Consider the following 27,456-nt stretch of genomic DNA (forward strand, 5'->3'; position numbering starts at 1 on the left):
AAAAGGCTTGGGGACCACACGAAATGTGAGATAAATCGCACATTGATTTGCCCGGTGGTCCTCTATGGACACGAGTCTTGAACCATTCGAACGGAGGATGCAAACACTTTGAGCGTGTTTGAGCATCCCCCGGACTATCTTTGGCAGTATGTTCGAGCATTAAATGTGAATCAAACTTCCGGCCAGTGACGATGGCTGTCAGGATATGATGACTGGGGCATGTTATGAAGATGCCACTAGACCCGCAGAGGAGCACATCGAGCACTATAGCTGGTAAAGCAAGATCTGCAGTAGAGAGGAAGTCTACATGGATGGAAGGCTGCAGCGAGAGACGAAGCATCCTGGAAAATTATTGTTGATCGGGCATTGGGACGATGACGTACTCTGTTGTGAGCAAGCCAACGAGAGTATTGTGTTAAAATGTTTAAATGTACGACGAGCAAAAATAGTGAATTAAATTCAATTAAAGGCTTTGGCTTAGAACCTTATGTTATCTTTTCTTTTCAACAGTAGACAGATCCTAGGAAAATCTTTGTTTAAGAAGTGTTAAAAATATGTAGTATTACATATTTAAAAAAATATATTTTTTAAAAATTTAAAAACATGTATATGTACTATTCACATGAAAACTTATCAACTAAATGATGCGAACAAAAAGATAAACAAAAGCCTGAAAGCGACAACGACATTCTCCACTTGTTCTTCCTAAACCCCCTCTACTACTGCGTTAAAGCACACGTTGGTGACGCAAACTTATTTCAGCTATTGTCCCGTCTTCCAACCCCCTTTGCTATTCTTCACTCCTCCAAATGAGTTTCTTCTAGTGGAGCAGAGGCAACAAAAAAATTAACGTCCTTTTAATATGGCCATTTCTCTGGGCTTATTACTTTATGCAAATGAAACAGATGTGCACTTCATCAACTGCTAGCTTACTAGGCACTTGCAGTGGCCACGACAGTGGTTACGCTTGCCAACCGTTTTCTACTCTGTTAAGGTTTTTATGTTGTCCTTCTTCGTTTTTTTTTTGGTACTCTTTTATTGTGAACGACTACGACGGTGGGTCCATTCAACACGAAACGACCGAAACATCGGTCGTCTCGGGAGTTGAAGCTTGAAGTCGTTACAGGAAGTAAAAATTTGCTGCTATACTTTACTGCCCTGTGTACTACCATCAGCTTCCTAGGAAAAACAAACTGTGAATGGGAAGATCGTTGAAGTGGTCTATATTATAACTTTGCAAAATTCTACGGACAATTGCAAGAACACTTGTTGTGTTTGAATTGTGTGTTTGTGTTGTGAAGTATATGTAAAAAAAATATATTTTTTATTTTTACTTTTAATTAGCTTTAAAATCCCAAAAAAGTATTTACTGTTTAATATTTCTTTTCACTCTCTACCACTTCTTGCACTCGAAAACATTGATTTTACATTGTAGAGTTGAACGGCAAATTTAAGCTCAATTAATTCCCCGAGTCAGTGCTTTGCCGTGTGACATTGCACACGCCCTGTAAGAGTGCACGCGCTGGCACGGTGGCCGAACACTTGCATTCGCCTGCTCTAGTGTTAATAGGGCTTCCCCAAGTGCTTTATTTTACCTCGCGCGCCATTAGACATTCGTCAACGTCAACTGGGGCTGTTGTTTCCTCCCCGTGTGTCGCTGATTTTTGTGCCCCAACCGCCCCTATTTGCTACTGCTGCTGCTGCTGCTGCTGCTAGCAAATCAACCAAGAACTTCACCGCAGGGCCATAGGACCGTAGTCACCGTCGTCGTCGTCGTCAACTTCACACTGGCCCGCCCCGGAATCTTTGTGCGGTGCCACGCGCATCGACACAAAGTGTAAATAAGAACGAGAATAATTGCCCCTGGGGGCAGCTGTATCGCACCCAGAACTCGTCCTACTACACCGTGCACCAGTGAGTGTGCGAGTACCTTATTCCGCGGTGCCGGCTTCCTGTGGTTCGTTTTATTGTTCGGACGGAAAATTCAATTTCACCAGAACACTGCTCCATCACACCCCCCCTCCTGGTCGGGAACACCGGCCCCAGATTCGGCCCCGGATGTAAAGCGTCTAACAGATGCGTTCCGTCTGGTTTAACATGCCGTTCCGGATGCTTCCCGTGCCGTTCCGAGCCATTCCGAATCCTTATCGAGCAGCCGGCCGAGGTGGTCGATGGTTTTGGCCAGACGCGCGCTCGCTGGCACCACTTTGTAGCTACAATGTAATGGCTGTTTTCCGGCGTTGCCACTCGAAACCCTTCCTCCGTGAGCGAACGAGTGAAGGAATTGGCACCAGCTTGTACCATCAGAATGCAGTTGAACCCACCTTTGCGCCCTTTCGTTCTTACTATCCTCATGCAAAGGATACCATAGATCTTGGAACATATACCCACAAAGCTCCGCACGGAAGTCGGTGTGTAAAAACGATCCTCGAAGAGAAAGTATTATGAAAAGGATTGATTGTGTGCAAAGTCTCTTCATTTCAATACGATGCTTAATATGCAGAAATTTTTACTTTTCATACAAATAGAATTCCACGGTATTCCGCGCATCTAATTTGGCATAACGGAATAGCTTGCATACTAATTATTATTGTTTTTATTATTTAAGATTTTTGTGTTAGATTGTACAACGAAAATCGAATCGGGCATCAAAATAACGTCTTACTCGACAAAATAAAGAACTACTTAGTACGCCAGGTCGTTCATTTCCCCCATACAAATATGAACGTGAACCGTAATATCAGGACGTTGACGAAAAGAACGTCCTACCAATCGCAATAAAGATCTTCCTGGTCTGCCTAATAATTTTCAAGATGTAATACACTAATTACGTTCTTCTTACAATATGAAACAATTTACCATATTTTCTTCAACTGAAATGAACGAATGAACAATTTAGCCGGTCTGGTGGTACATTAGTGAACTCGTACGACGTAACAACATGCCCGACATAGGTTTAAGTCCCGAATAGACCGTGTCCCCATACGTAAGACTGACTATCCTGCTATAGTTACAATACATCAAAGCAAGCCAAGCTCACTTCACCAGTGAGTACAGGCAGACCTTGACCGACAACGGTTGTTGTGCCAAAGAAGAAGAAGAAGCAAAGAATGATTCGCGATTCACGTTCAGTTCATCTAAATGAAAGAACTAGTACGTTCACGTTCATGGAAATGAACCGAATTGCCCAAGCTTAATCGGAACTCCCAGGTTCACATAACACAGGTGAAAACTTATGAAAGAGTCGTGAGAAATAACATAAATGACTTTTTTTTTACTTTATTTCAAGAACACAAATAGCATTAATGTTATGTTCGATTTCAATTTAAATGTATAATTGTACAATTGTATTTGTTATGTAGGCAGTAACTTGCCAGATAACCTAAACCTACATAAATAAATAAATAAATAAATAAATCACAACAGAGTCGATTTTTCTCGATCATTCGCAAAAAAATCGTAGAAAAAATTAATTCAAATTCAGTTATTGTTATTTTAAGACGCAATGAAAAAGGATTATTTTTGGCAAAACACTTTCTTTTCTTCTTCTTTGGCTCAACAAATCGTTGTCGATCAAGGCCTGCCTGTACCACTAATGGCGCTTGTTATGCGAAAAAAAAGAGCCCCCTCCTACAAGGCCGGACAAGTTCGATTCCTATTCAGATTGAACCCCTACATCCAGGTTTGATTATCCGGAAAAAGGATGTTAAATAATGAGTCTAGTTGGATGGTATAGGCCGGCAGGACCTCATAGGTCGTCACACCAAAAAGGTAAACGATTCACTCTGTCTTAGCACTATTGTAAGAAACCAGTCAGCTACATAATATAAGTTTCCTGGACATAAGCCTTCCTGGTTAGCTTAAGATATCGTTTATGTAGAATTGTTGTCTTTGTGGCTTGTGTTCATTGTTACGAAGCAAGTCTATTTAGAAAGCAGAATTTGCGATTGAGTTTAACGTAAACACTTTAAAATTTTTAGGTTACATTCTATCATCTGTTTTCATTATTCAGTTTATTACAAATTGCCAGTCTCACGGATCAACAATTATATAAATTTAGCCTATATTCATAGTATGGTTATATTCTAGTCATCATCGTATTCCTAAATATGCCGCGAGATTTTAAACTCAGAAACAAACCAATCTACGAGGAAGTCTTGAACAGAAATGTAACTAAAGAAAAATAAAAGACGAATTTTAAGGAGTATTTTACTGAAAAAAAAAACAAAGAAAATAAAAAAAATTAAAGATAAACTAAGTATATATAACTATAGGGTGAAAGAATATGCCAATACATGCGTGAGAGGAAAGGATGAAATAATTTGAGACAAGAGACGAGATAAAGAGGAACTATTAGCGGCGGAAGGAAGTGTCTGAGTTATTGTTGAATGCAGTGAAGTAATGCTCTTTAGATCCAAATATTGTATGTCGTGGAACGACCTATAGTGCACTACACGATCTTAAATAACGAGACGGGGCGTAATTTGAGTACACCGGCGTACACCTTATTTGAGCGAGGAGAGTAGCAACATCAATAAGACTGTCTAGTATGCGACCTATGAAATTACCTCGAACTTGAGTGCCCTTGTCTGCAAGAGATTCAAGTGCCCTAGAATAATGCTGCGCGTTACGTATTTTGGCATGGGGACATTGAGTTCCGCCTTCCATCGGAATCTTGAGAATCGTCTTTGGGCTTTTACGAATCTTAATATCAAACCAACATTGACTGGGTCAACGACTGTCGAGGTTTATTCCAGCAGAATTCCAGCGTGGGGTGGACTAATGAGTAGTAAAGCACTTTCAGACATACTGGATCGAAGAAATCACAGGTTCTAATCTGGTAAATCCTTTTTAAAGATCATACCTATTTTTAAAATGATACTAATTTATGGATAATTGCATTAAAACACTGCAGATACCACACCAGTCGATTTGACTGTTGGAGTACATTCTTTAGCTGTTGTCTTTCAAAAATATTAATAATTATTTTAAAGATTTTTCTTTTATGAGGACATTTTTATCGTATCCAATCAAAACGACTGATTGTCAAAACGATAAAAAAGCAAAACGGTCTAAATAAGCATTATCTTTGCTCAGTCACTTTTCAAAAACAGGAGGTAATGTTGTATGCAAAGTTCTTGGTTTTTTTATGTATTAAGTTTTTCAGATAATTTACCTTTTATCGTAGAATGATGGATGTTTTTTTATCTGATTGTATAATTTACTTTGGTGTTGTAAGTAATGAGATGGCTACAATCAAATGATAAATTCCAGAGATGTTAAAATTTACTCTACTTTCATATTCAAATATTCAAATTAAAATTACTTAAAATTCAACACCCAAAAATAGGTTGTTCTAGTGTCAAAGCTCTGCCAAAAACTCTCCCACGGTTCTGTCTACCAGCCAGCGCAATGATTATTTAGTAAGTGTACAAGCAGTGAGACTTATCTGGAACCTACCGATTGGATCAAAAAATGTACTAATACTATGAAAAACTGATAACGCTTCCAGCTTTTGGAAACTGATTATTACCCACTTACACCAGTGCAATGTCGCACGCACATGCTGCTAGGAAGCGATAATGCCTAACGCAGCAAAGGTTTGTTGTTAGTCAAACGCTAGATTTTGTTCAGTTCATTTGGTTTCTGCGTGGAGTCTCTATCACTGCTTACTGCGTTTGTGAGTGTGTTCCTGATCACTGTGAATCATCTAGTACAGGCCGATGGGAAATAAAATGTAAATACAAAACAAAGTAACCAGTTTGCTACGGTCTGCGTGTGGTTTCAACAGCTACAGCTACATCATGTCTAATCGTGGCGGTGACAGTCACCTCATAATGCCGACAAAATCGCGCAGACCAACCGAAAGTGCATTCTATCAGCAGAACCTAGCCGTTTGGACACCGAACATAACAGCCAAAACGCTCTGGTCCATACTAGTGACCGGTGGGATTGTTTTCCTAGCGATCGGGGCCGGTTTACAGCATGTGGCTTCCAATACACCGGAATTCACCCTCGAATACACCCACTGTCTGGCGTATGGTGATGCGTCGGGTAGGAGTTGCGCCGAAATCATCAACAGAAACCCAGGTGCCGTATGCAAATGTGTTGTTAATTTTACCCTCGATCAGTACTTTCCCCGAGATGTTTACTTCTATTACGCCCTGGAGAACTTCCACCAAAACCACCGGCAGTTTGTAATATCCCGTGACGATGGTCAGCTGCGGGGTGATGTGTTAAAAGCTCCCTCTCCAAGATGCCACCCTTTGGACTATGTGCGACGCGACAACCGAACGCTGCCCGTGGCGCCATGTGGGCTAATCGCCAATGCTATCTTCAACGACACGTTTGACCTGTACCAGCGTTCTCCGGACCGGCGTGTGCCCCTCGTCGGCGGCGGGTCTGTTTGGGACCACGAACGGGAACTAAAGTTTCGCAATCCACCCGGTGACCTTCGGGAAGCGCTGCAAAACATTTCCCGACCTCCTGCCTGGTCCTGTGAGCTATGGGAACTTGATCCGGCCAACCCCGACAACAATGGTTTTCAAAATGAGGATCTAATCAATTGGATGCGTTCCGCCGCATTGCCCAATTTCCGCAAGCGTCATCGGCGTGTGGACCATTCCGTTGCTCCCTTCGAGGCTGGTTTGCCGGACGGGCACTATACACTGCACATCCGTTACACCTACCCGGTGGCTTCATTCGGCGGACGGAAGGCAGTCGCTCTTATCTCACCATCGTGGATGGGTGCGCGAAATCCCTTCACCGCCTACCTGTTTCTTGGCGTTGGAACATTGCAGCTGATACTAGGTTGTATACTATTTGTTGTGCACTTTTTCTTTACGAAAAATTAAATCATTTTCCAATCAGGCAACAGATTATGCAGTGACATGTAGTTGTTTTTGTAGCGTAAAGAGTAGATGTGAACTATTTGTTAAATTGTTTAAAAAATTTTATCAATTCGTCACACTTATTGGTAATGATATTTCTTGAGACACGCGAAATTAGAGAGAAATAAACATTCAGCTACCTTTGTTTTAATTTAGATAATACAATTTTTTTATACTGCTTTGGTAAATTCTTTCTGCTGATACCTGCAAACTTTTGTTCAAATATTTGATAATATTAGATTACATTTTAAGCACTTTCAAGCTTAAAACCATCACCCCATAGTCAATTCTGTTTATGTGAGAATAGTCTGATTGCATATAATGCTCACTTGAATATTAAAAATAATATTTTCTTCCGTCATTTTATTGTTTTAAATACAGTATTGAATCAAAACTTGCACTTAAACTGAGCACATATACCGTGTTAATATGGAGTGTGTAATGAATTAGATATTTATCAAACAAAATTTTAGCTCCAAGTTTCGATTGATGTCCTTTTGAAGCTCGATGTTAAAATATGAAACATTTTATTTAATTATTGATACCATTATTATACTGTAGTATTTTGTTTTAGTGTAGTTTTTTTTTTTTTTTGTTTTAAATTGTTTTCAGTATAACGATAAAAAAAACCTTATTTTGGCGATGTATTTTCTAGTCAAACTCTCGGCTGAACATAGCATAGGCTATGGATGCTACTTATCATATTATAATCTTTTTTACCGTTTAACTTGAGATCCATAACATGAAATAACAAATGTTATGAAACAAAACATCTTTGTATATTAATCTCAATAATAAACATATCGCTAACTCATGCTATTGCTCTCGGAAGTTGTAAGAGCACACTGATAAAATAATGTTTACAGAACTCCAATTTCTCAACCAGCGGATGGGAAATTAAAATCAAACAATATGTTCGTGTTTAGATGACAAACGGTCGAAACAATATTTTTAACGGTATCTAATGAAATTCAAACTTCCTCATATGAGCAATCCTAATACAAATGGCAACACTGTTTAGAGCGCGCGCTTTTGCTTTTTTAGATCGATTTCACACTGAAGTCGTGTCTACACGGCACGGCCTTTGTGATGTCAACTTTGCTCGCAAACCCTACAACGGTCCATACATTCATAAGGCTTTTCAATGTTTATTATTGTTGGAAATTGTATCCTCAATTAATTCTGGTTTATCATATCTTTATGACGATAATTTTCAACTATTATTCAATTCAATATTATAAATTTACCTATTTGCTCCAATCCATAAATCAAATTGTTAATAGCATAGTTTAGATTTAGATTATTTCAACTTAAATTTTATAATTGTCTACAATTATGTATTTTTTTATTTCTATAAAACACCAGAGCCTTTTAAATAATTCTAATTTAATAATTATCATGCGAACAACAAAATGATTTATGGGGCTATCTTACACCATCCCTTTCCTGCACAAGCTTTTGCACCAGTTTGTACCAGCCGCCAATGGACGTTTTGTACGGGTGGGGACCGATTGGTCTTGTTCGTTCGCGTGCGCCCCTGGTAGAATTTGTGTCCGAATCCTGTCTGTGCTGAGCGAATTCGGAACGGATCCGGTTGGTTTTTGTGCCCTTTTGTGACACAATTTGAACCCGCCGTTGCGAATTCGAAATGAGCGCTGCTATCAAAACAGAAAAGACATGATAGGAGATAGAATCAGAGCAGAAAGATAAATAGATTTACTTATTTTCACAATCACAAGTCCAGCTCAACTGCGAGGATGTGCAAACAACATTTTTAACCCAAAAAGATTCACGCGTTTGACGCAAAATGGTTTGGCACATGTCCCACGCAAACACGGAATCGCGCCATGTGCTGCGCTGACAACACGAGGAGAACCGATCACGCCCACCGAGCCGGCGTAAACGCCATCGAGAGCGGCTACAATCCACCGCCGTTGGTGCTGCGCTCCGCATACAATTCGTCCCATTGTCCCGATTTTGACGGCCTCTGAAGCAATCCTGTCGAATGGCGTCCGACCGCGACCGGCAAACGGCGTGCCCATTTCTCGACCAGTTCGCTCAACTCGGACCAGACGTCGAAATTGGAACACCGATTGCGGTTGCCAGTGGCGACCATATGCGGCGGATCTGCTGAACGCGCGCGCACCGACGACACCAATCGCGTGCCTCCTAGCGACCCTGCCGGCCTGACCGATAATCGAAACCATTTTCCGACTACGTGGATCGCCATCATCGAAATAGAGAGAGAACTCGATTCGACCCTGGCGGGCTAGGTTCGGCCGTCGGTTCGACTAGCTCCGTTTCCTGGGCACCTGATGGAAATGCAAAAAAAGTGTTGCCATTATTGAAACCGACTCGCGCGCCCAATCCGGAAAACGCTTCAAAGCGACTCCCTCCCTTTTGCGCTCTTACCAGGCGCTGCCAGCTGTGTGTGTGTTGTGTGCTCCCACCTCACTCAGTCGATCTATCAAACGACGTTGCCATGGATCGCTTCGTCTCTTTCTCTGCTGCGTTTCTGCGACTATGGGCAACAATCGGACAATTTTGGTCGAAACGCACAAAGCAACATAAACGATGTGTTTGGCACATTAGCCGCGAAAAAAGCATGTTTAAAATTTACTCACATCCAGCAACATACTTATTCAAAGATGAAATACGTTTGACTCCCCAAATATGTCCCTTGTGCCGTCGAGTTAACAACTATCTTGTCCACCGGCCCGCGACACTCGCTCAATGTGCACAACGAACTTCCCCTGCGCTGCAGGAAAGCGCCTCCTGGCGCATGCGAAGCTGGTAGCGATAAAAAGAATCCGATCCAAAAAGGCACACAATCCGACGTCGCTGTTTGTTTGTTTGCCCCGCCGCTGTCAGTGGTGGCACGAAGCCGCTGTCAGTGTCACTGCGGCCTTCGTCGCGTCTGCGCCCTTGGTGGCAAAGGAAAAGTTTTGAAAGTACCACGCAATCACAATTGCGGAACTCCCGCACACCGACTCAATGCCGCCGCCGTCGTCGTCGTGCCACCTTTGCGTGTGTTTGGCGGCATAATTTTCCGCGAGAGAGACAACAGCAGCAGCACGCTCGCTCTCTACCAGGCGCATGCGACGGCCTCGACGACCATCGTGCGAGGGCTCTCCCTGCCGCTCGGGATGCTCCCCTGGTCGAGCGCGAAATTGAAATTGATCACTCCAGAATCGACCGCGCGCACACGCACGACGCGCGACCACTGCGGAAACGCTTTCTTCGCCGAGCCAGCTAGACTAACCGCCGACCTGCCGCGGTGGCTGCGCTCCTGGCCATAAAAGGAACCTAGAACGGCACAGTCTCGGTGCGCGAAACTGCGAAACTCTCTTCTCGGGCCCCCAGGGTCGGGGTGAACTGGCGAAGCGCCCGGTTGCCAGCAGCTCGTGGCAGGACGCGTTCGAGGGCAATCTTTTACGGTTTATGCGGTTCCGGTGAAGTTGTAGCGTGAAAGTTAGATGTTAAAAAATCAACAAAAACCAGCATTATTAATTAGCGATCGGAAGTATCCGAATAATGGCCATAACATAAACAAACCGAGCGCACACGACCCCCGAACAGACTCGTCGCAACATCGTTTGGCCGCACTGCCATCACCAGCACCCATGAAGCAATCGCCGCAGCCTGCCTTGTCAATCAGCTCCGTGCAATCGGAAATGGATGGAAAAATGGCGCGAAACCGGCTGCTCGCCTGCTGCCTACCTGCTAAATCGCTGACAGCCGCATACTTTTTCTGCCCGAATCCTGCCTGCGTTGTACGAGTGTGATGCGACGATGCCGCGCGCAACCACGTGTGCTGGCCGAGAGAGAGCTGCGTCAGGGCAAAATTACGGCAACACCGCACAGCGGCTCGAGAAGGCCCCCGCGGGTGCGCACCTCTGCCGGGCATGGGCGCCCGGTCGTTGGGGACTCGTTGTTGATGGCGTAACATTTTCGCTCTTTCTCTACACACCACGTCACGTCGGGCGGCATCGATCGCGTCGGCCCGTTCGACTACGCGCGCAAATTCGTGGGGCGCATGGAGCACTGCCTAATGGAAAAACGCAGCTCCTCCTCTGCATGCTGTTCAGGTTTAGCGAGGTGAGGAGAAATTGATTTCTTTTGCTCAAATTCGCCATTTTTTACGGGGCATGATTTTTCAAACGCTTTTTTTATTTACAGCGGATTACACAAAGCGATAAGAATAGCGTTACCATTGGCAGATTACTCCACATTACATCGTTACACCGACGCTATCCAGGTTGAGCACACCGGGCGATAAGATAACAAAAGCTGACTGACGCGTTGTACTCGATAACAGAAAGACTGCTGTGCGACAAATCTTGCATAAAATCTCCCACTCACTCAAACACACCAAAAGCAGCTCCACTAGAGAGCAACGCACATAATTTGCATCATAAAGCACAACTTAACCATAGGCAAGATGTTTATTCAGGAGCAATTTCCCCATTATTTACATTCCCTTGCGCAGTTGCCGACCCCAGCGCTAGCCCTAGCTTCATCCATTGTCCCGTCGACCCATAGAATGCGTTAAAAAAATGACAAATAAATATAACAAACAAGGAAATCAACGCTTTTGACTAAAGGCCACATTTGGTGACATTGCGTGCCTTGTACGCAACGACATCCCGCACAATCTGCTCCAGTTCGGCGAAGGAATCGATGTAATAGTCGGGAAGCTCGTCCGGTTTGTCGGCAAGCTTCTGCAGGTCGTCCTCCTTGTAGTTGCCGGTACCAACCAGCAGCGTTTGGTAGTTGGAAGTGTGTCCGAACTTGACATCCATTTCGGGCTGATCGCCCACAAACAGTACCCGCCGGGAATCTTCCACCGAGTACATCTGTTTCAGCATCTTGCTCATCGGCAGGCCCGGTTTGCCCAGTACGATCGGTTTCCTGTCCGCCACATTTTGCAGTATCTCCACGTAACATCCCGGTCCGATGTAGCGCGTCCGCGGACCAACGGGCAACACCTTGTCCATTGCTCCAGCGATGAACAGGGCGTCATGCCGCAGATACATCTGTGCCCGCAGCAGCTTAATATTGTTCATGTTGTAATCAAAGTCCACTATTACCGCCTTTACCGGCTGTCCATCGTTCACGACGGCTGCCACTTCTCGTATCGATTCGTTTACTGGTTCGTTTGGCTACACCCCGGGCGAAAGTAAACACATGTGAGTCATGGCGAAAACAAACGTCAACTAAAAGCAATGTTTGCCTCCATCGGGGACTTACCCCATCCAGTATCTGGAAGCCGGCTTCACGCAAGCAGGCCTTGAAATTGCTGCTACCAATCACATAGCACAGCCCGTCAAAGTTTCTCTGCCGGAGATAGTGAATGACGATTTTTGCCGGGTGTATGATGTCCTCTTCATCGATTGTGTAGTCCGTCAGCTTGTCCAGTTTGCCGCGATAATCCGCCATCGTGCGGACACTGTTGTTCGAAACATAAATCACCCGTTTGCCATTGTTTCGCAATGCACGGATTGTGAATTCGACACCAGCGAACGGTTCCCCGAGCATCCACAAGACGCCTGCAATGTCGTCATTTAAGGGTTAAGCAAAGAAGAACTACACTCTTGCCAACAGATGCTACTCACCATCACAGTCCGTCTGGACCATGTCGAAGGAATCGAAGAAGCGTTCCTTTTCTTCAATCGGAAGTTTCAACAGATTCTTGGTCATTTTTGGTGTCGACTCCATTTCGCTGCACCGTGCACTGTGCCGAAATGTGCTACAGCTGAGAGTGCTACTTTACGAATGAACACGGACGAACACTGGCGCTTTGGTTTGCAAATGCTCTTTCGCCGATAAGCATATACAGTGCCCCACAAACTTATGCTTATACTTTTCATGCGCGTTGTTTTTTCGGTAAAAACCCAATACCGCGCTGTAAACAAACCAGTGACAGTTCGAACATGCGACCTGGGAACTGTGGGTCGCTCCACACTCTTTGTGTCAGTTTCAATTGGTGTTGTTTTCATTTATGGCGGTTTGTTTACATTTCGTTGCGGTTATCATCAGTTCCCGTGGTTCGATATTCGGTCGAGCTTTCTTTTCGTCAACCTCATCGTGACGATCGTGGTGCTCGGTGGACTGTTGGCAACGATCGAAAAGCATCTGCCCACTGCCATCCGGCAGACGTTTGCTGCCCTCTGGTCGGTGGCCGGATTTGCCGTCATGATGTAGCCAGCGCGGGACTACGTAATCGCCTTCCTCGATACGTTGGCAACCAACAAGCGTATGGTGCGCACCACGCCTACCGAGACGATGGCATGACGGCATGCCATGACGCTGATCACGCTGCAGTGTTTGCGCCGGTTCCACAAGACCTGGTTCGTGCAGGTGTTCTCGAGCAAGCTGAAAATCACCCACCAGTTGTACGTGGAACACTTTCACAACTATCCGAAGCAAGCTCGTCAGGAAAACACTCGTCCCGTTCGTTCTGTGAGATCGACGGTGAGGGTGCGGATAGTATCGTTCCGGTTGTTGGGCTTTTTTTAGGATCGAAAAAATGGTATGGTTGGTGTCCGGCTTTTTTTAGGTTGCTGGTTCCCGGCTGATGGGATTCAGCTGGTTTTCCTGGATCTTCTGTGAATGCCTTGTTCCACGGACCGGTCGTCGATGCACTCGAGGTGCACCGCATTGACGAGCGGCAGTAGCAGGATGCAATCGGCGCGGCCGAGCTGGCAGCGAAGCCGGTTCTCGGTGAGCCATTCACGCCGAATGAGGGCGGTCAAGAGCCGGCTGCATACGTTCGATATATTCGCTACGCGCACGATCAAACTGTGTAACGATGCCGAGTGTGTCCGGCCATCGCGACTAGAAGCATAGCGGAAGTTAAGTTGCGTCGTCTATTGTGGTGCGATGCACTGTATGTTCCGGGTGTGCGATTGAGCTTCATGTTTGTTTCTTTTTTGTTCACAGACACCGTTTCATCAACAACTGGCATGACTATCGGCGCACGGTCGGTGGCTCTAGCGAAGGGGAGGGTGCGTTCCAATCGGCTGGCAGGACACAGATCGGATCGGTTAGGACAACGATCGGCATAGTACGGCTCGCGACCCGCATGTGGCTATTTGTTGACTAGGTGGAGGCTCTTTATCGTTCACACATTTTCAATAATTTTCATACATGTTCTCTTTTGGTTAATCTAGTTGCCTCTTCAAGTGCAAATCTACGAACATGTTTAGAAGATTTGGCTCTTTCGGTCGCAACGTTTGCCGAGTCGCTGGGGATATTGGATTGTAAGGAATGAATATACTGTCCGCAGGAACCAGATGATGACATCACCAAGGAGCTAATGCGCTAAAGCTTATCAGGAGGAGGCGAGAATGGTTTGATGTTTTTGGCACAGCTCCCACGTATCATCCATACCACACCAAATCATTATGGCGCAGCCGTGAATATGTACAACGTCATCCTGCTCGGGTAGGATGGTGACGGTCTCCCGTTCGGTATATCTTGACGGCAGTATAACGCAAGGCAAGTATACATATAGTTTCTGTACGTTTAATAAGTGTAAAGAATGCTAATATCTTTGTTTCTTTTTCAAATTTTCAGAATCAAATGAACAATATACAAGGTGCACTAAACATACACTGGACTCTGTTTGGAACGGGTCTAGTAAAAGTATTTGTTAGTGGTGCGTGCATATTATTATGTGCACCTATTTTATTTTTCCTATGTTGTTACCGATCGAACCGACCGAACCCAGTAGAATAAAAAATATGATTACATTACATATTCCAAATGTGGCTACTACACCCTATTGCCAAACGAAAGAAAAACAAATAGGCTATCAATTGGTGAGTAATGCGATATATTTATACAATTTCAGTTAAAAAATGAGTAGTATATTTGATGCAATAATTATATTTGTGTTTGTATAATGAATAATTTTAACATGTAAATAACGTTATAGTGCAATAAACACTTGCGATAGTGTCACGATTGTGTGCATGATTGTGTACACAGTTCCAAATCAGCTTCATTATCTGTTCCATTAGATAATTTGTTAACTGATTCAAATTTCAATTACAGTTTCCTTATGCTTGTTGCGTGGTTTTAACTATAACGGAACCATGGCCCTTAATAATACTCCTAGATGTTGTTAATATATAGTTACGTGCACCATAGTGACACGCAAGGCTCACCTCACCGCTTGAATTAACCATTGATCCGCTGAACAAGCGGAGAACATCGGACGATCGCGACCAAGAAGAAATACTGTTCTATGGATTACGCACCTGCGGCAAGTGCTAGGATCGATTGTCTATAACCAATTGTCTTGTCCGCATTTTGTTCGACCCGAGAACCGCAGCCAACACAACGAGCGTAACAAACAACGGCCTCACATACGCTCTAACACAACGTTTGGTTTTATGATTAGCAAATCTGATGTTAATTATTTCTCAAAGTGCGTGCTTCCTCACGAGTACACGTATTTTTTTTTTTTTTTACCCAAATGGTGTTGCTCAACAAACACATAATTATATGTTTCAATAGTCCATGCGTATATTAGCACAATAAAATCTTATATCTAATTAAACCAAACTAATACTAATACTAATCCTATGCTAACATAAAACAAAAGAAAAAAATAAGGCACTGGTCACATTATAAGGCAAAAAGGGAGGTACATGATGCATAAAATAAACTCATCCATTCTATTCCATTTGGTGAGTGTTTTGCTCAGCAATCTCATTCACCAGATGTTTCATGATGTGTGCGTTGAAGGACGTGCGTGAGTTACTGAGCACTTGCCTGTCACGGGTTAGCATGATACAACATTAATGTTTCGTCTATATGCTTGGCTATCGTAGGATGTTGCGCAGTGACTGTTTCTTACAGTTAGATGAAGGAAAACAAATACCTTAGAAAATGAAAAAGAATGTAAAACAAACAAAATAACGTTTAAAAAAAACATAAGAGATACAGTAAAAAGTAAATGAGCATGTGGTTACTTACCGATAGTGTGTTGTGGCATGTGTACTGAAAAACGATTCTCTATCATTTCGCGTGTAATTCCAACATGTAGCACGAACTCATGCGGTAGGGAACATGCAAAAAAAAAGAAACATTTAAGTTTACAAATTTTGTTACCGTCTTGTACTGGTGATGTGAAATAACTTACCGCAGGGGAAACCCCACGATAAGAGACGTTTCCTTTCTTATCGTGAACACTGTCGGATGGTTGGCGTTGTAGATTCCTTTTCCCGCTGCCACTTAAATCCGGATCGACGCGTAGGTCGGCGAGCTCGTGCGGCAAGAGGCATGCAAATAGTAAGAAAAATAAAAAAATATATTAATAAACTGCCTACATTGTCTCTTGCAAACCGATCGCTATGATGTATCAATACTTACCGCAGGGGAAACCCCCTCGACTAGTGAGGTGTGCTACCGATTGGGGAAATCGGTCGGATGGTATGCGGTGTACTAGATCTATCCCTTATCCCGCTTGCCACTTAAAACCGGATCGACGCGTAGGTCGGCGAGCTCGTGCGGCAGGAGGCATGCAAATAGAAAGTGTTAGGAAACGAAGGAAATTGGGTTATCATCTCGTGCAAGCCGATCGCTATGATCTAGAATTACTTACCGCAGGGGAAAACCCCCGATAAAAAAATCGATGTTTTCAACTGCGCTGCCTTAAAATCTTAGAAAGGGATTTGTTTTAAAATTTAATTTCTTTTTTTTTTACAAGGAGGGGAAATGTAGAATACACCTTAGCAAGGTGCCATCAAAACCTCCTCCTTGGGTCCGTTTCGCAGCTAAGCTTCTCTGGACCAAATGAGAATCTGCTTTGAGTGTACCTGCTTAAAAAAAAAGAAAACTAATTATTAAAAATGTTCGATTTGGTTCCCCAAGGCATCTATCAAGGCGACAAACACATCATCATTGCATTTCCGGAAGATATGCTCAGCAAAATATTTGTCCATGTTGCTTTTAATATTAGTGCCTTGTTTTCTCAAAAATGCCTTCAACCATCTCCAAACATTCTCAATCCGTTGTGTGTTGATATTGTTATCATCTGGATTGAGGAAATTTCTGGAGTGGTTGACACATTCGTGGGGATATCCAAGCTCCTCCAGCCCATTATAACCTTTCCAGAGATCGGTCATAATTTTCGTTCCGGGTTCAACATGCCGAACCACCAGATCGCTCAAAACGGCAAGCGAGCGTTTCGGGACACGCTCCAGGAAAATGGCCTTATTTTCCCGGCATATCCCACCCACAAGCCACTGAGGACCGGAACTACCGACCCGGCCGACGTTGTACTTTCGACGAGTGATGACAGTTTCGTCGATTTCCACCGTCATGCCAGGGCCCCCTATCTTCTCTCGTGTACGATCGAATGTTTCCCAAAGAAAACTTCGGATCGTATCGTACCACGAGAGAACCGTGTTGTGGGAGAGGCCAGTCTCCAACGCACAACGAGTTGAGTTGGCCCCATTGGCCCACTCGTAACAACAACGTACAAGGCTCCTAAGCGAAGCCTTGTGGTTGGCAAATATGGACCTGGCCCGGATGCTGCTGGTCCCGCCGCATTTGTAGTCGGGACATACATACCTGTAGCCGTCGATGCTTTTGTAGGGAGTTAGCTTCATTTCCTTTGGACATCTCGGGCACAATTGAACCGGCTGCAGAAGAGCCCGCTTTTGCATCCACTCGATCGCTTGTTCACGGTCCTGAAAAATATCAGAAAGCATATCAGTATTGTAAGCCATTTTCAATTGCCTCTTTGCGCTTTGCAAAATATGCACAAGTGGCGCCAAATATTGTGTATGTGTGCGGTATATCGATGGGGATACAAACCAGGGTTAAGATATGGGTGAACAACGGTAGCACTGCTTAAATTTGCAAATGTAGGAGCTGGTTTAAAATATAATATTTATTGCGGATACACATTGAAAGGGATTCATAATTAATGCAGAACATAAATGTATTTACTCAAATATACTTTCGTTATATTTTTATTTATGAGTTTTCAAATATTTTCATTTCATGAACACTGTCCGTCCCACAGTTACCTTTGCAATTACCGTTATTTTTAAAAATTCACATACGCACGCAGACAATCAATGATATCGTAGTGTACGTGGTTAGCTCTCATACTGAAAAGGTAAACAAACCATTTCAGTTTGTTTACCACTAGCAAACAGGTGTTTTGTGGGATTTGTTATAATTAAGCTATTCCATTGTATTATTATACACTCTTATAATAAGCATCAATAGCTATATTTACTAATTAGCAACGGTGGTAATCTTACAAATAACGTTAATCAAAGTAATAAGTACGCAAGCCACTTCACCTGTCATAGGACCGGTCGTACTTGGTTAATATGTTATAGTTTAGTAATTTGAATTTTTTAAATTATTTAGTTGATAGTCCAAACCACAAATCGCTAGGTATTAGGTATTATTACCCCTAAAAGCTAAATCTACATTTAGTTCCTGCTCGCGTAAACCTTTACAAGTCGCTTAAGCAGGAGACACAAACAGCGTTTCATCTCGATCTCGATATCGGGGTTCGATGCTGCCGGAACTTAACCCGAAAATGAGCCAACTTTCAATCACCGTAACACGGTTACCTTGAGGTATGTAGCCAGATATATGTTGTGTGTGAAAACCATTTCTAATAGCGTTAACCTCTTTCCCTGAACACGATCATCCCAGCGACGGTTGCAATCGCCTTAGCTGTATCCGACCGGCAGATCCTCCGGACCATCTTTGGCGGTGTGCTGGCTTGCTGAGGATTACAGAGGACTGTTGATTGCTGTCGTAATAGGATACGATTACTTTAGCTTATTAACAGCATGCTGGCCGTATATCCCAGCAAGAAAGGTTACCACAATATTTCTCAGTGCGACACGACGTTAGCTGGATGAAGTGTAGCATAACTTGTCTGCGTTACGATGCATACTTCGATGGTGAGCTGCAGCCAGGATCCGAAAAATTTGGCAACCTATAACAATGGCAGGACTGTGAAAAGGAAGTGCTGAATCGAAGGAAAGTGAAATGCTAGTTCTATTCTATCAATTTAAAATCCGTAATTTACAATTGTTTATACTATCACTAAAAGGAAAGGTAATTATTTTCACATTGACATTATTTATTCCATTTCTCTACTAATAATATGCTTCTCTCCCTTTTGTTTAGTCCTTTTCGGATATTTGATACCTTCTGCACAAGAGCTATGGCTGCTCATTTTCCGCGATGTACCGTCCAATGCTCAGGCGAACTTTCCTGCGCTGCCGTTACACGTTGTCACCATACCAAACAACATGCCGACCTCTATGCACCCGACGTCACAGCAGAGCTGCTCTGTTGCTAAGGAGTTTACGAAGGACATACTTGGAGTGTATGTGTTTAAGGAAGGTATACACTTGATTGCCCACCTGTCTGTGATTGCAACCACCATGTACCATCTGCTATGTACACGTCATAGCATATCTGCTATGCAGAACACATTATAAACCACACTACCAAATATAGACTCTTAGCAACACATTTTAATAAACTTAGCAAACTAGTTCAGGTCACACCGTTCATACAAAAACAACCAAAAACACGCAGCACAAGCAAAACAGGCGTTACTGCAATTGAGTAAGGTAGACCAAGAACGCATCACATCGTATAGCCAATAGCGCAGCGTAAGGAAAGATAGACACACTTTAAGCCAAGGCAGAAACAGCATACGCATTATAACACAACACACTCTAAGCGATATTTCTGAAGGTCTCCACATACACAAAACTCACACTTTACCACATACTTTGTACTCCAGCACCCAAAACAACTTAGTCCACAAAACCCAGAGTTTTTATTTTTGTGTTTCGGACAAGGTGCACAATAGAGGGATTAGGGACACTCGCGGATCTTTGGTATCAAACACTTATATTCTAATAAAATAAGATAAACGTGATCGGGATTGTTGTGTGTATTGGGTCGTAGCCTATGATCGAGTGCCCTTCTCGGTAGCTCGATCGCTCCCGAAACCCTTAACGGTCTTCCACGATCTCAGATGCTGTCAGTTGCAGGACACGGATCAATAGGAAAATCAATCACGTATCAACGTATTATAATTAGAACGCCACAAAATTTTGTACCAAATCAATAACTTTTCGTAGTATAAATAAACCACAACCGATCATAGCAATTTAGATTCGTTCGAACTGCCAAAATAGGTCGTTAAACTTCCTAAAACTTTGTCAACCAACTTATTTCATGACCTTAGTTTCGTCCCCCTACCCTAGGTAAGGCTTCTAAGCTCAAACGGTTCCAAATGTACCCTTCCGGGTGTTCGTGATTGCCTGGACGTTCAGATGACAAAGATCCACTACTCCGCTTCGTACCAGTTCTCTCTGGCTTTACTGATTACACATAGCATGATAGTCAGTCCTACATATGGGGGCACAGTCCATTTGGGGCTTGAACCCCATGACGGGCATGTTGTAATCATACGGCCAACAGAAATGCAAATGCAAATTATCGCACTGTAAATAGCACGATATTTACGTATATTATCACAAAGCTTATTAGCAAGAGTGTTACGTAGTATTGGGTCAAAAGTATTAGATTCGATTTAAATAGCCATGAACGATTCATATTCATATTCATATTCATATTTATTTGTCTACCTTTTGGTTACACAAATGCTTAAATAATACTTATTACCTATGTTCCTAACCTAACAAAAATTAACACAAATTATCAAAAATTTGAGAAAATTTTTTTTTAGAAAATTAGAATCTAAAATTTTAAATTTAGCTATAAATGTAAAAACTATAAATGTAAACAATGACTTTTATTAAACAAACTCACGTATCTTTCGAAAAAAAATAAGACCGCAACATTGTACGCGAAGCAGCAGCTGCTCATTATTATCACCATCTTAATTAAGAAATAAATAGATAAAACGAACCATATCAAATCTGATCAGTTGTACCACTCATCAGTAAAGCACTCCTTCGTAGTGCTCATGAATTAAAAATTAAAAGTAAACGAAAGTTAGTTATAGTGCGATCCTTAAGTTAAACGCAAAATGCACCACGCAATGTGTAGGAAATTGTACCTGTTACGACGGCGAACGGATCTGTGGGCCACGCGAAGGATGCGGCCTTGTAAGTCAAACCCGCTCGGGTAACAGCGATCTTCTCAACCGTTCGACACCAATAATTAACCTTCCCGCTAGTTGCTCTCTCAAGTAATTTGAGGAGCCTATGCCGCAGAAGGGGGTGAAGAGGGATGAGAGATTTCTTTCTTGATCCGAATATGCAAAATTAAAAAAGACGAGGTTTCTTAGAGTTGCAAAATCCGAATGATTATTTATTGAAAGTTCGGTCCCTTTTATACCCCCGGAAGCCCATACAATTTTTAGGGTGTTAGTTTATCCTTTCCGAGGATAATAGTACATAAGTGTACGTACGCGTGAGTGCCGCATGTTAGTGTATGTGACGCATTTTTATTCCGCTTTTACACGTAGCGTTCCCGGTTTCTAGATTAAGGTGATCGCGCACCACGCGAATTTACAATTTGATACGTCCGTTACGAATTTAATAATTGCGAACGTAACAGTACCTGAACGCATAAAGTACGAAGGTTTATCCAATTTATTACTATATTTCGGAGCGCAGAAAAGTTAAAATCGTGGTACGGGGTTTCCTCCATTGGGTTCGTTAAACTATCCATCTCCTAGCGCTAATCCGTCGCTGGTCACTGAGTCCACCGGAATCACTACCGTCCCATTGATTCCACACTCTGAAGCTCCGAACCGACAATCACGTGTGCTACTCCTTTCTACGTGTGCTTGTACTACTTTTTCCAAACTGTTGATTATCTGTGGAAAAAAAGAGAACGTCGGAAAATTTTAATAGTTAGGTGCTTCTTATAGCGTCCATCGATCGACCCCACATCCGTTAAAGCGCTTATTTTGACTTACTTTGAATTGCGTGATTTCCTCTGCCAGACAGAAGATGGCCGGGTGATTGTCGGGGGCAGCTTGCCGTTAGATTTGTTCTGCAGCAAATAGTACACAAAGTTGTCGCCAATATAATCCCAAACCCGGTTCGTGCCAAGCTGAAGCACGTCCGTGGGATTTGTTATCCAACAATGGGAGGCAACGTGATTGCCCTGAAATTATCATATCCAATGTAGGTGCGAAAGGATTGCCGGAAATAAAATTGATTTTCCCCAGGTTCTTTATGGCTGATGGTGGCAGCATCCATCGGCATCTGCTCGTGGTATCTGATTTCGATACAGCACCAGCTGCTTCTATGTAACCGGGTGATGCAATCACTCGAAATGGAAATTGAGAAATTCAGACTGAGAAGTAATATTGTGTGGTAAAGCTGCGCTCATCAGCCCTAGCCGCACACAATAATTAAAATGCATGCTTACCATCAATAATCATCAGCTGCTTCATCGGGTTTTGGAGCGAGGATTCCGAGGGGCCCAACATGACCGTTGTCTGGCGGCGAATTGGTCTGCTAGTAGTTCAATTTTCAGCAAGCTTAACGAAACCAATGTTATATTAATGGTACACGGAAGGTAATAATCTAATTCTTCCGATAACGCAAGGAAAACAAAACGGAAGAAGGTCAAACAACTGTCGACGCGTTTCAATTCCACACAGGGCACACTGTCATAGTAGATTCAAGTAATAAAATACCGAGAGATAGTAAAAAACCAAACGATTATTGTAATAAAATAAAGCACAAATCCCACAAAACACCTGTTTGCTAGTGGTAAACAAACTGAAATGGTTTGTTTACCTTTTCAGTATGAGAGCTAACCACGTACACTACGATATCATTGATTGTCTGCGTGCGTATGTGAATTTTTAAAAATAACGGTAATTGCAAAGGTAACTGTGGGACGGACAGTGTTCATGAAATGAAAATATTTGAAAACTCATAAATAAAAATATAACGAAAGTATATTTGAGTAAATACATTTATGTTCTGCATTAATTATGAATCCCTTTCAATGTGTATCCGCAATAAATATTATATTTTAAACCAGCTCCTACATTTGCAAATTTAAGCAGTGCTACCGTTGTTCACCCATATCTTAACCCTGGTTTGTATCCCCATCGATATACCGCACACATACACAATATTTGGCGCCACTTGTGCATATTTTGCAAAGCGCAAAGAGGCAATTGAAAATGGCTTACAATACTGATATGCTTTCTGATATTTTTCAGGACCGTGAACAAGCGATCGAGTGGATGCAAAAGCGGGCTCTTCTGCAGCCGGTTCAATTGTGCCCGAGATGTCCAAAGGAAATGAAGCTAACTCCCTACAAAAGCATCGACGGCTACAGGTATGTATGTCCCGACTACAAATGCGGCGGGACCAGCAGCATCCGGGCCAGGTCCATATTTGCCAACCACAAGGCTTCGCTTAGGAGCCTTGTACGTTGTTGTTACGAGTGGGCCAATGGGGCCAACTCAACTCGTTGTGCGTTGGAGACTGGCCTCTCCCACAACACGGTTCTCTCGTGGTACGATACGATCCGAAGTTTTCTTTGGGAAACATTCGATCGTACACGAGAGAAGATAGGGGGCCCTGGCATGACGGTGGAAATCGACGAAACTGTCATCACTCGTCGAAAGTACAACGTCGGCCGGGTCGGTAGTTCCGGTCCTCAGTGGCTTGTGGGTGGGATATGCCGGGAAAATAAGGCCATTTTCCTGGAGCGTGTCCCGAAACGCTCGCTTGCCGTTTTGAGCGATCTGGTGGTTCGGCATGTTGAACCCGGAACGAAAATTATGACCGATCTCTGGAAAGGTTATAATGGGCTGGAGGAGCTTGGATATCCCCACGAATGTGTCAACCACTCCAGAAATTTCCTCAATCCAGATGATAACAATATCAACACACAACGGATTGAGAATGTTTGGAGATGGTTGAAGGCATTTTTGAGAAAACAAGGCACTAATATTAAAAGCAACATGGACAAATATTTTGCTGAGCATATCTTCCGGAAATGCAATGATGATGTGTTTGTCGCCTTGATAGATGCCTTGGGGAACCAAATCGAACATTTTTAATAATTAGTTTTCTTTTTTTTTAAGCAGGTACACTCAAAGCAGATTCTCATTTGGTCCAGAGAAGCTTAGCTGCGAAACGGACCCAAGGAGGAGGTTTTGATGGCACCTTGCTAAGGTGTATTCTACATTTCCCCTCCTTGTAAAAAAAAAAGAAATTAAATTTTAAAACAAATCCCTTTCTAAGATTTTAAGGCAGCGCAGTTGAAAACATCGATTTTTTTATCGGGGGTTTTCCCCTGCGGTAAGTAATTCTAGATCATAGCGATCGGCTTGCACGAGATGATAACCCAATTTCCTTCGTTTCCTAACACTTTCTATTTGCATGCCTCCTGCCGCACGAGCTCGCCGACCTACGCGTCGATCCGGTTTTAAGTGGCAAGCGGGATAAGGGATAGATCTAGTACACCGCATACCATCCGACCGATTTCCCCAATCGGTAGCACACCTCACTAGTCGAGGGGGTTTCCCCTGCGGTAAGTATTGATACATCATAGCGATCGGTTTGCAAGAGACAATGTAGGCAGTTTATTAATATATTTTTTTATTTTTCTTACTATTTGCATGCCTCTTGCCGCACGAGCTCGCCGACCTACGCGTCGATCCGGATTTAAGTGGCAGCGGGAAAAGGAATCTACAACGCCAACCATCCGACAGTGTTCACGATAAGAAAGGAAACGTCTCTTATCGTGGGGTTTCCCCTGCGGTAAGTTATTTCACATCACCAGTACAAGACGGTAACAAAATTTGTAAACTTAAATGTTTCTTTTTTTTTGCATGTTCCCTACCGCATGAGTTCGTGCTACATGTTGGAATTACACGCGAAATGATAGAGAATCGTTTTTCAGTACACATGCCACAACACACTATCGGTAAGTAACCACATGCTCATTTACTTTTTACTGTATCTCTTATGTTTTTTTTAAACGTTATTTTGTTTGTTTTACATTCTTTTTCATTTTCTAAGGTATTTGTTTTCCTTCATCTAACTGTAAGAAACAGTCACTGCGCAACATCCTACGATAGCCAAGCATATAGACGAAACATTAATGTTGTATCATGCTAACCCGTGACAGGCAAGTGCTCAGTAACTCACGCACGTCCTTCAACGCACACATCATGAAACATCTGGTGAATGAGATTGCTGAGCAAAACACTCACCAAATGGAATAGAATGGATGAGTTTATTTTATGCATCATGTACCTCCCTTTTTGCCTTATAATGTGACCAGTGCCTTATTTTTTTCTTTTGTTTTATGTTAGCATAGGATTAGTATTAGTATTAGTTTGGTTTAATTAGATATAAGATTTTATTGTGCTAATATACGCATGGACTATTGAAACATATAATTATGTGTTTGTTGAGCAACACCATTTGGGTAAAAAAAAAAAAAAATACGTGTACTCGTGAGGAAGCACGCACTTTGAGAAATAATTAACATCAGATTTGCTAATCATAAAACCAAACGTTGTGTTAGAGCGTATGTGAGGCCGTTGTTTGTTACGCTCGTTGTGTTGGCTGCGGTTCTCGGGTCGAACAAAATGCGGACAAGACAATTGGTTATAGACAATCGATCCTAGCACTTGCCGCAGGTGCGTAATCCATAGAACAGTATTTCTTCTTGGTCGCGATCGTCCGATGTTCTCCGCTTGTTCAGCGGATCAATGGTTAATTCAAGCGGTGAGGTGAGCCTTGCGTGTCACTATGGTGCACGTAACTATATATTAACAACATCTAGGAGTATTATTAAGGGCCATGGTTCCGTTATAGTTAAAACCACGCAACAAGCATAAGGAAACTGTAATTGAAATTTGAATCAGTTAACAAATTATCTAATGGAACAGATAATGAAGCTGATTTGGAACTGTGTACACAATCATGCACACAATCGTGACACTATCGCAAGTGTTTATTGCACTATAACGTTATTTACATGTTAAAATTATTCATTATACAAACACAAATATAATTATTGCATCAAATATACTACTCATTTTTTAACTGAAATTGTATAAATATATCGCATTACTCACCAATTGATAGCCTATTTGTTTTTCTTTCGTTTGGCAATAGGGTGTAGTAGCCACATTTGGAATATGTAATGTAATCATATTTTTTATTCTACTGGGTTCGGTCGGTTCGATCGGTAACAACATAGGAAAAATAAAATAGGTGCACATAATAATATGCACGCACCACTAACAAATACTTTTACTAGACCCGTTCCAAACAGAGTCCAGTGTATGTTTAGTGCACCTTGTATATTGTTCATTTGATTCTGAAAATTTGAAAAAGAAACAAAGATATTAGCATTCTTTACACTTATTAAACGTACAGAAACTATATGTATACTTGCCTTGCGTTATACTGCCGTCAAGATATACCGAACGGGAGACCGTCACCATCCTACCCGAGCAGGATGACGTTGTACATATTCACGGCTGCGCCATAATGATTTGGTGTGGTATGGATGATACGTGGGAGCTGTGCCAAAAACATCAAACCATTCTCGCCTCCTCCTGATAAGCTTTAGCGCATTAGCTCCTTGGTGATGTCATCATCTGGTTCCTGCGGACAGTATATTCATTCCTTACAATCCAATATCCCCAGCGACTCGGCAAACGTTGCGACCGAAAGAGCCAAATCTTCTAAACATGTTCGTAGATTTGCACTTGAAGAGGCAACTAGATTAACCAAAAGAGAACATGTATGAAAATTATTGAAAATGTGTGAACGATAAAGAGCCTCCACCTAGTCAACAAATAGCCACATGCGGGTCGCGAGCCGTACTATGCCGATCGTTGTCCTAACCGATCCGATCTGTGTCCTGCCAGCCGATTGGAACGCACCCTCCCCTTCGCTAGAGCCACCGACCGTGCGCCGATAGTCATGCCAGTTGTTGATGAAACGGTGTCTGTGAACAAAAAAGAAACAAACATGAAGCTCAATCGCACACCCGGAACATACAGTGCATCGCACCACAATAGACGACGCAACTTAACTTCCGCTATGCTTCTAGTCGCGATGGCCGGACACACTCGGCATCGTTACACAGTTTGATCGTGCGCGTAGCGAATATATCGAACGTATGCAGCCGGCTCTTGACCGCCCTCATTCGGCGTGAATGGCTCACCGAGAACCGGCTTCGCTGCCAGCTCGGCCGCGCCGATTGCATCCTGCTACTGCCGCTCGTCAATGCGGTGCACCTCGAGTGCATCGACGACCGGTCCGTGGAACAAGGCATTCACAGAAGATCCAGGAAAACCAGCTGAATCCCATCAGCCGGGAACCAGCAACCTAAAAAAAGCCGGACACCAACCATACCATTTTTTCGATCCTAAAAAAAGCCCAACAACCGGAACGATACTATCCGCACCCTCACCGTCGATCTCACAGAACGAACGGGACGAGTGTTTTCCTGACGAGCTTGCTTCGGATAGTTGTGAAAGTGTTCCACGTACAACTGGTGGGTGATTTTCAGCTTGCTCGAGAACACC

At 43.0% G+C, this 27,456-nt stretch overlaps 3 protein-coding genes and 1 long non-coding RNA gene across 4 annotated transcripts; 3 read left to right on the plus strand and 1 right to left on the minus strand.

Moving 5' to 3' along the window:
- The first annotated feature begins 5,804 nt into the window (after positions 1-5,804).
- On the plus strand, positions 5,805-6,854 carry LOC120956049 (cell cycle control protein 50A-like). Its single transcript, XM_040377429.2, has one exon. It carries the CDS (start codon positions 5,805-5,807, stop codon positions 6,852-6,854), a length of 1,050 nt encoding a protein of 349 aa, XP_040233363.2.
- Positions 6,855-9,687: 2,833 nt separating this feature from the next.
- LOC120956033 (uncharacterized) lies at positions 9,688-11,479 on the plus strand. Its single transcript, XR_005751828.2, has 2 exons — positions 9,688-10,988; positions 11,070-11,479. It is a non-coding gene; the product is annotated as an uncharacterized LOC120956033 (long non-coding RNA).
- Positions 11,317-12,615, minus strand: LOC120956031 (uncharacterized). Its single transcript, XM_040377400.2, has 3 exons — positions 12,506-12,615; positions 12,141-12,439; positions 11,317-12,052 (listed from the first exon to the last, which is right to left on the minus strand). Exons 1-3 carry the CDS (start codon positions 12,606-12,608, stop codon positions 11,489-11,491), a joined length of 966 nt encoding a protein of 321 aa, XP_040233334.2. The 5' UTR covers positions 12,609-12,615; the 3' UTR covers positions 11,317-11,488.
- Positions 12,616-12,743: 128 nt separating this feature from the next.
- LOC120950906 (uncharacterized) lies at positions 12,744-14,388 on the plus strand. The gene is made up of 4 exons (XM_049608905.1): positions 12,744-13,091; positions 13,185-13,370; positions 13,450-13,995; positions 14,063-14,388. Exons 1-3 carry the CDS (start codon positions 12,744-12,746, stop codon positions 13,552-13,554), a joined length of 639 nt encoding a protein of 212 aa, XP_049464862.1. The 3' UTR covers positions 13,555-13,995; positions 14,063-14,388.
- Positions 14,389-27,456: the final 13,068 nt, after the last annotated feature.

This window comes from Anopheles coluzzii, chromosome 3, assembly GCF_943734685.1.
Source record: "Anopheles coluzzii chromosome 3, AcolN3, whole genome shotgun sequence".
NCBI classification, from domain to species: Eukaryota; Metazoa; Arthropoda; class Insecta; order Diptera; family Culicidae; genus Anopheles; species Anopheles coluzzii.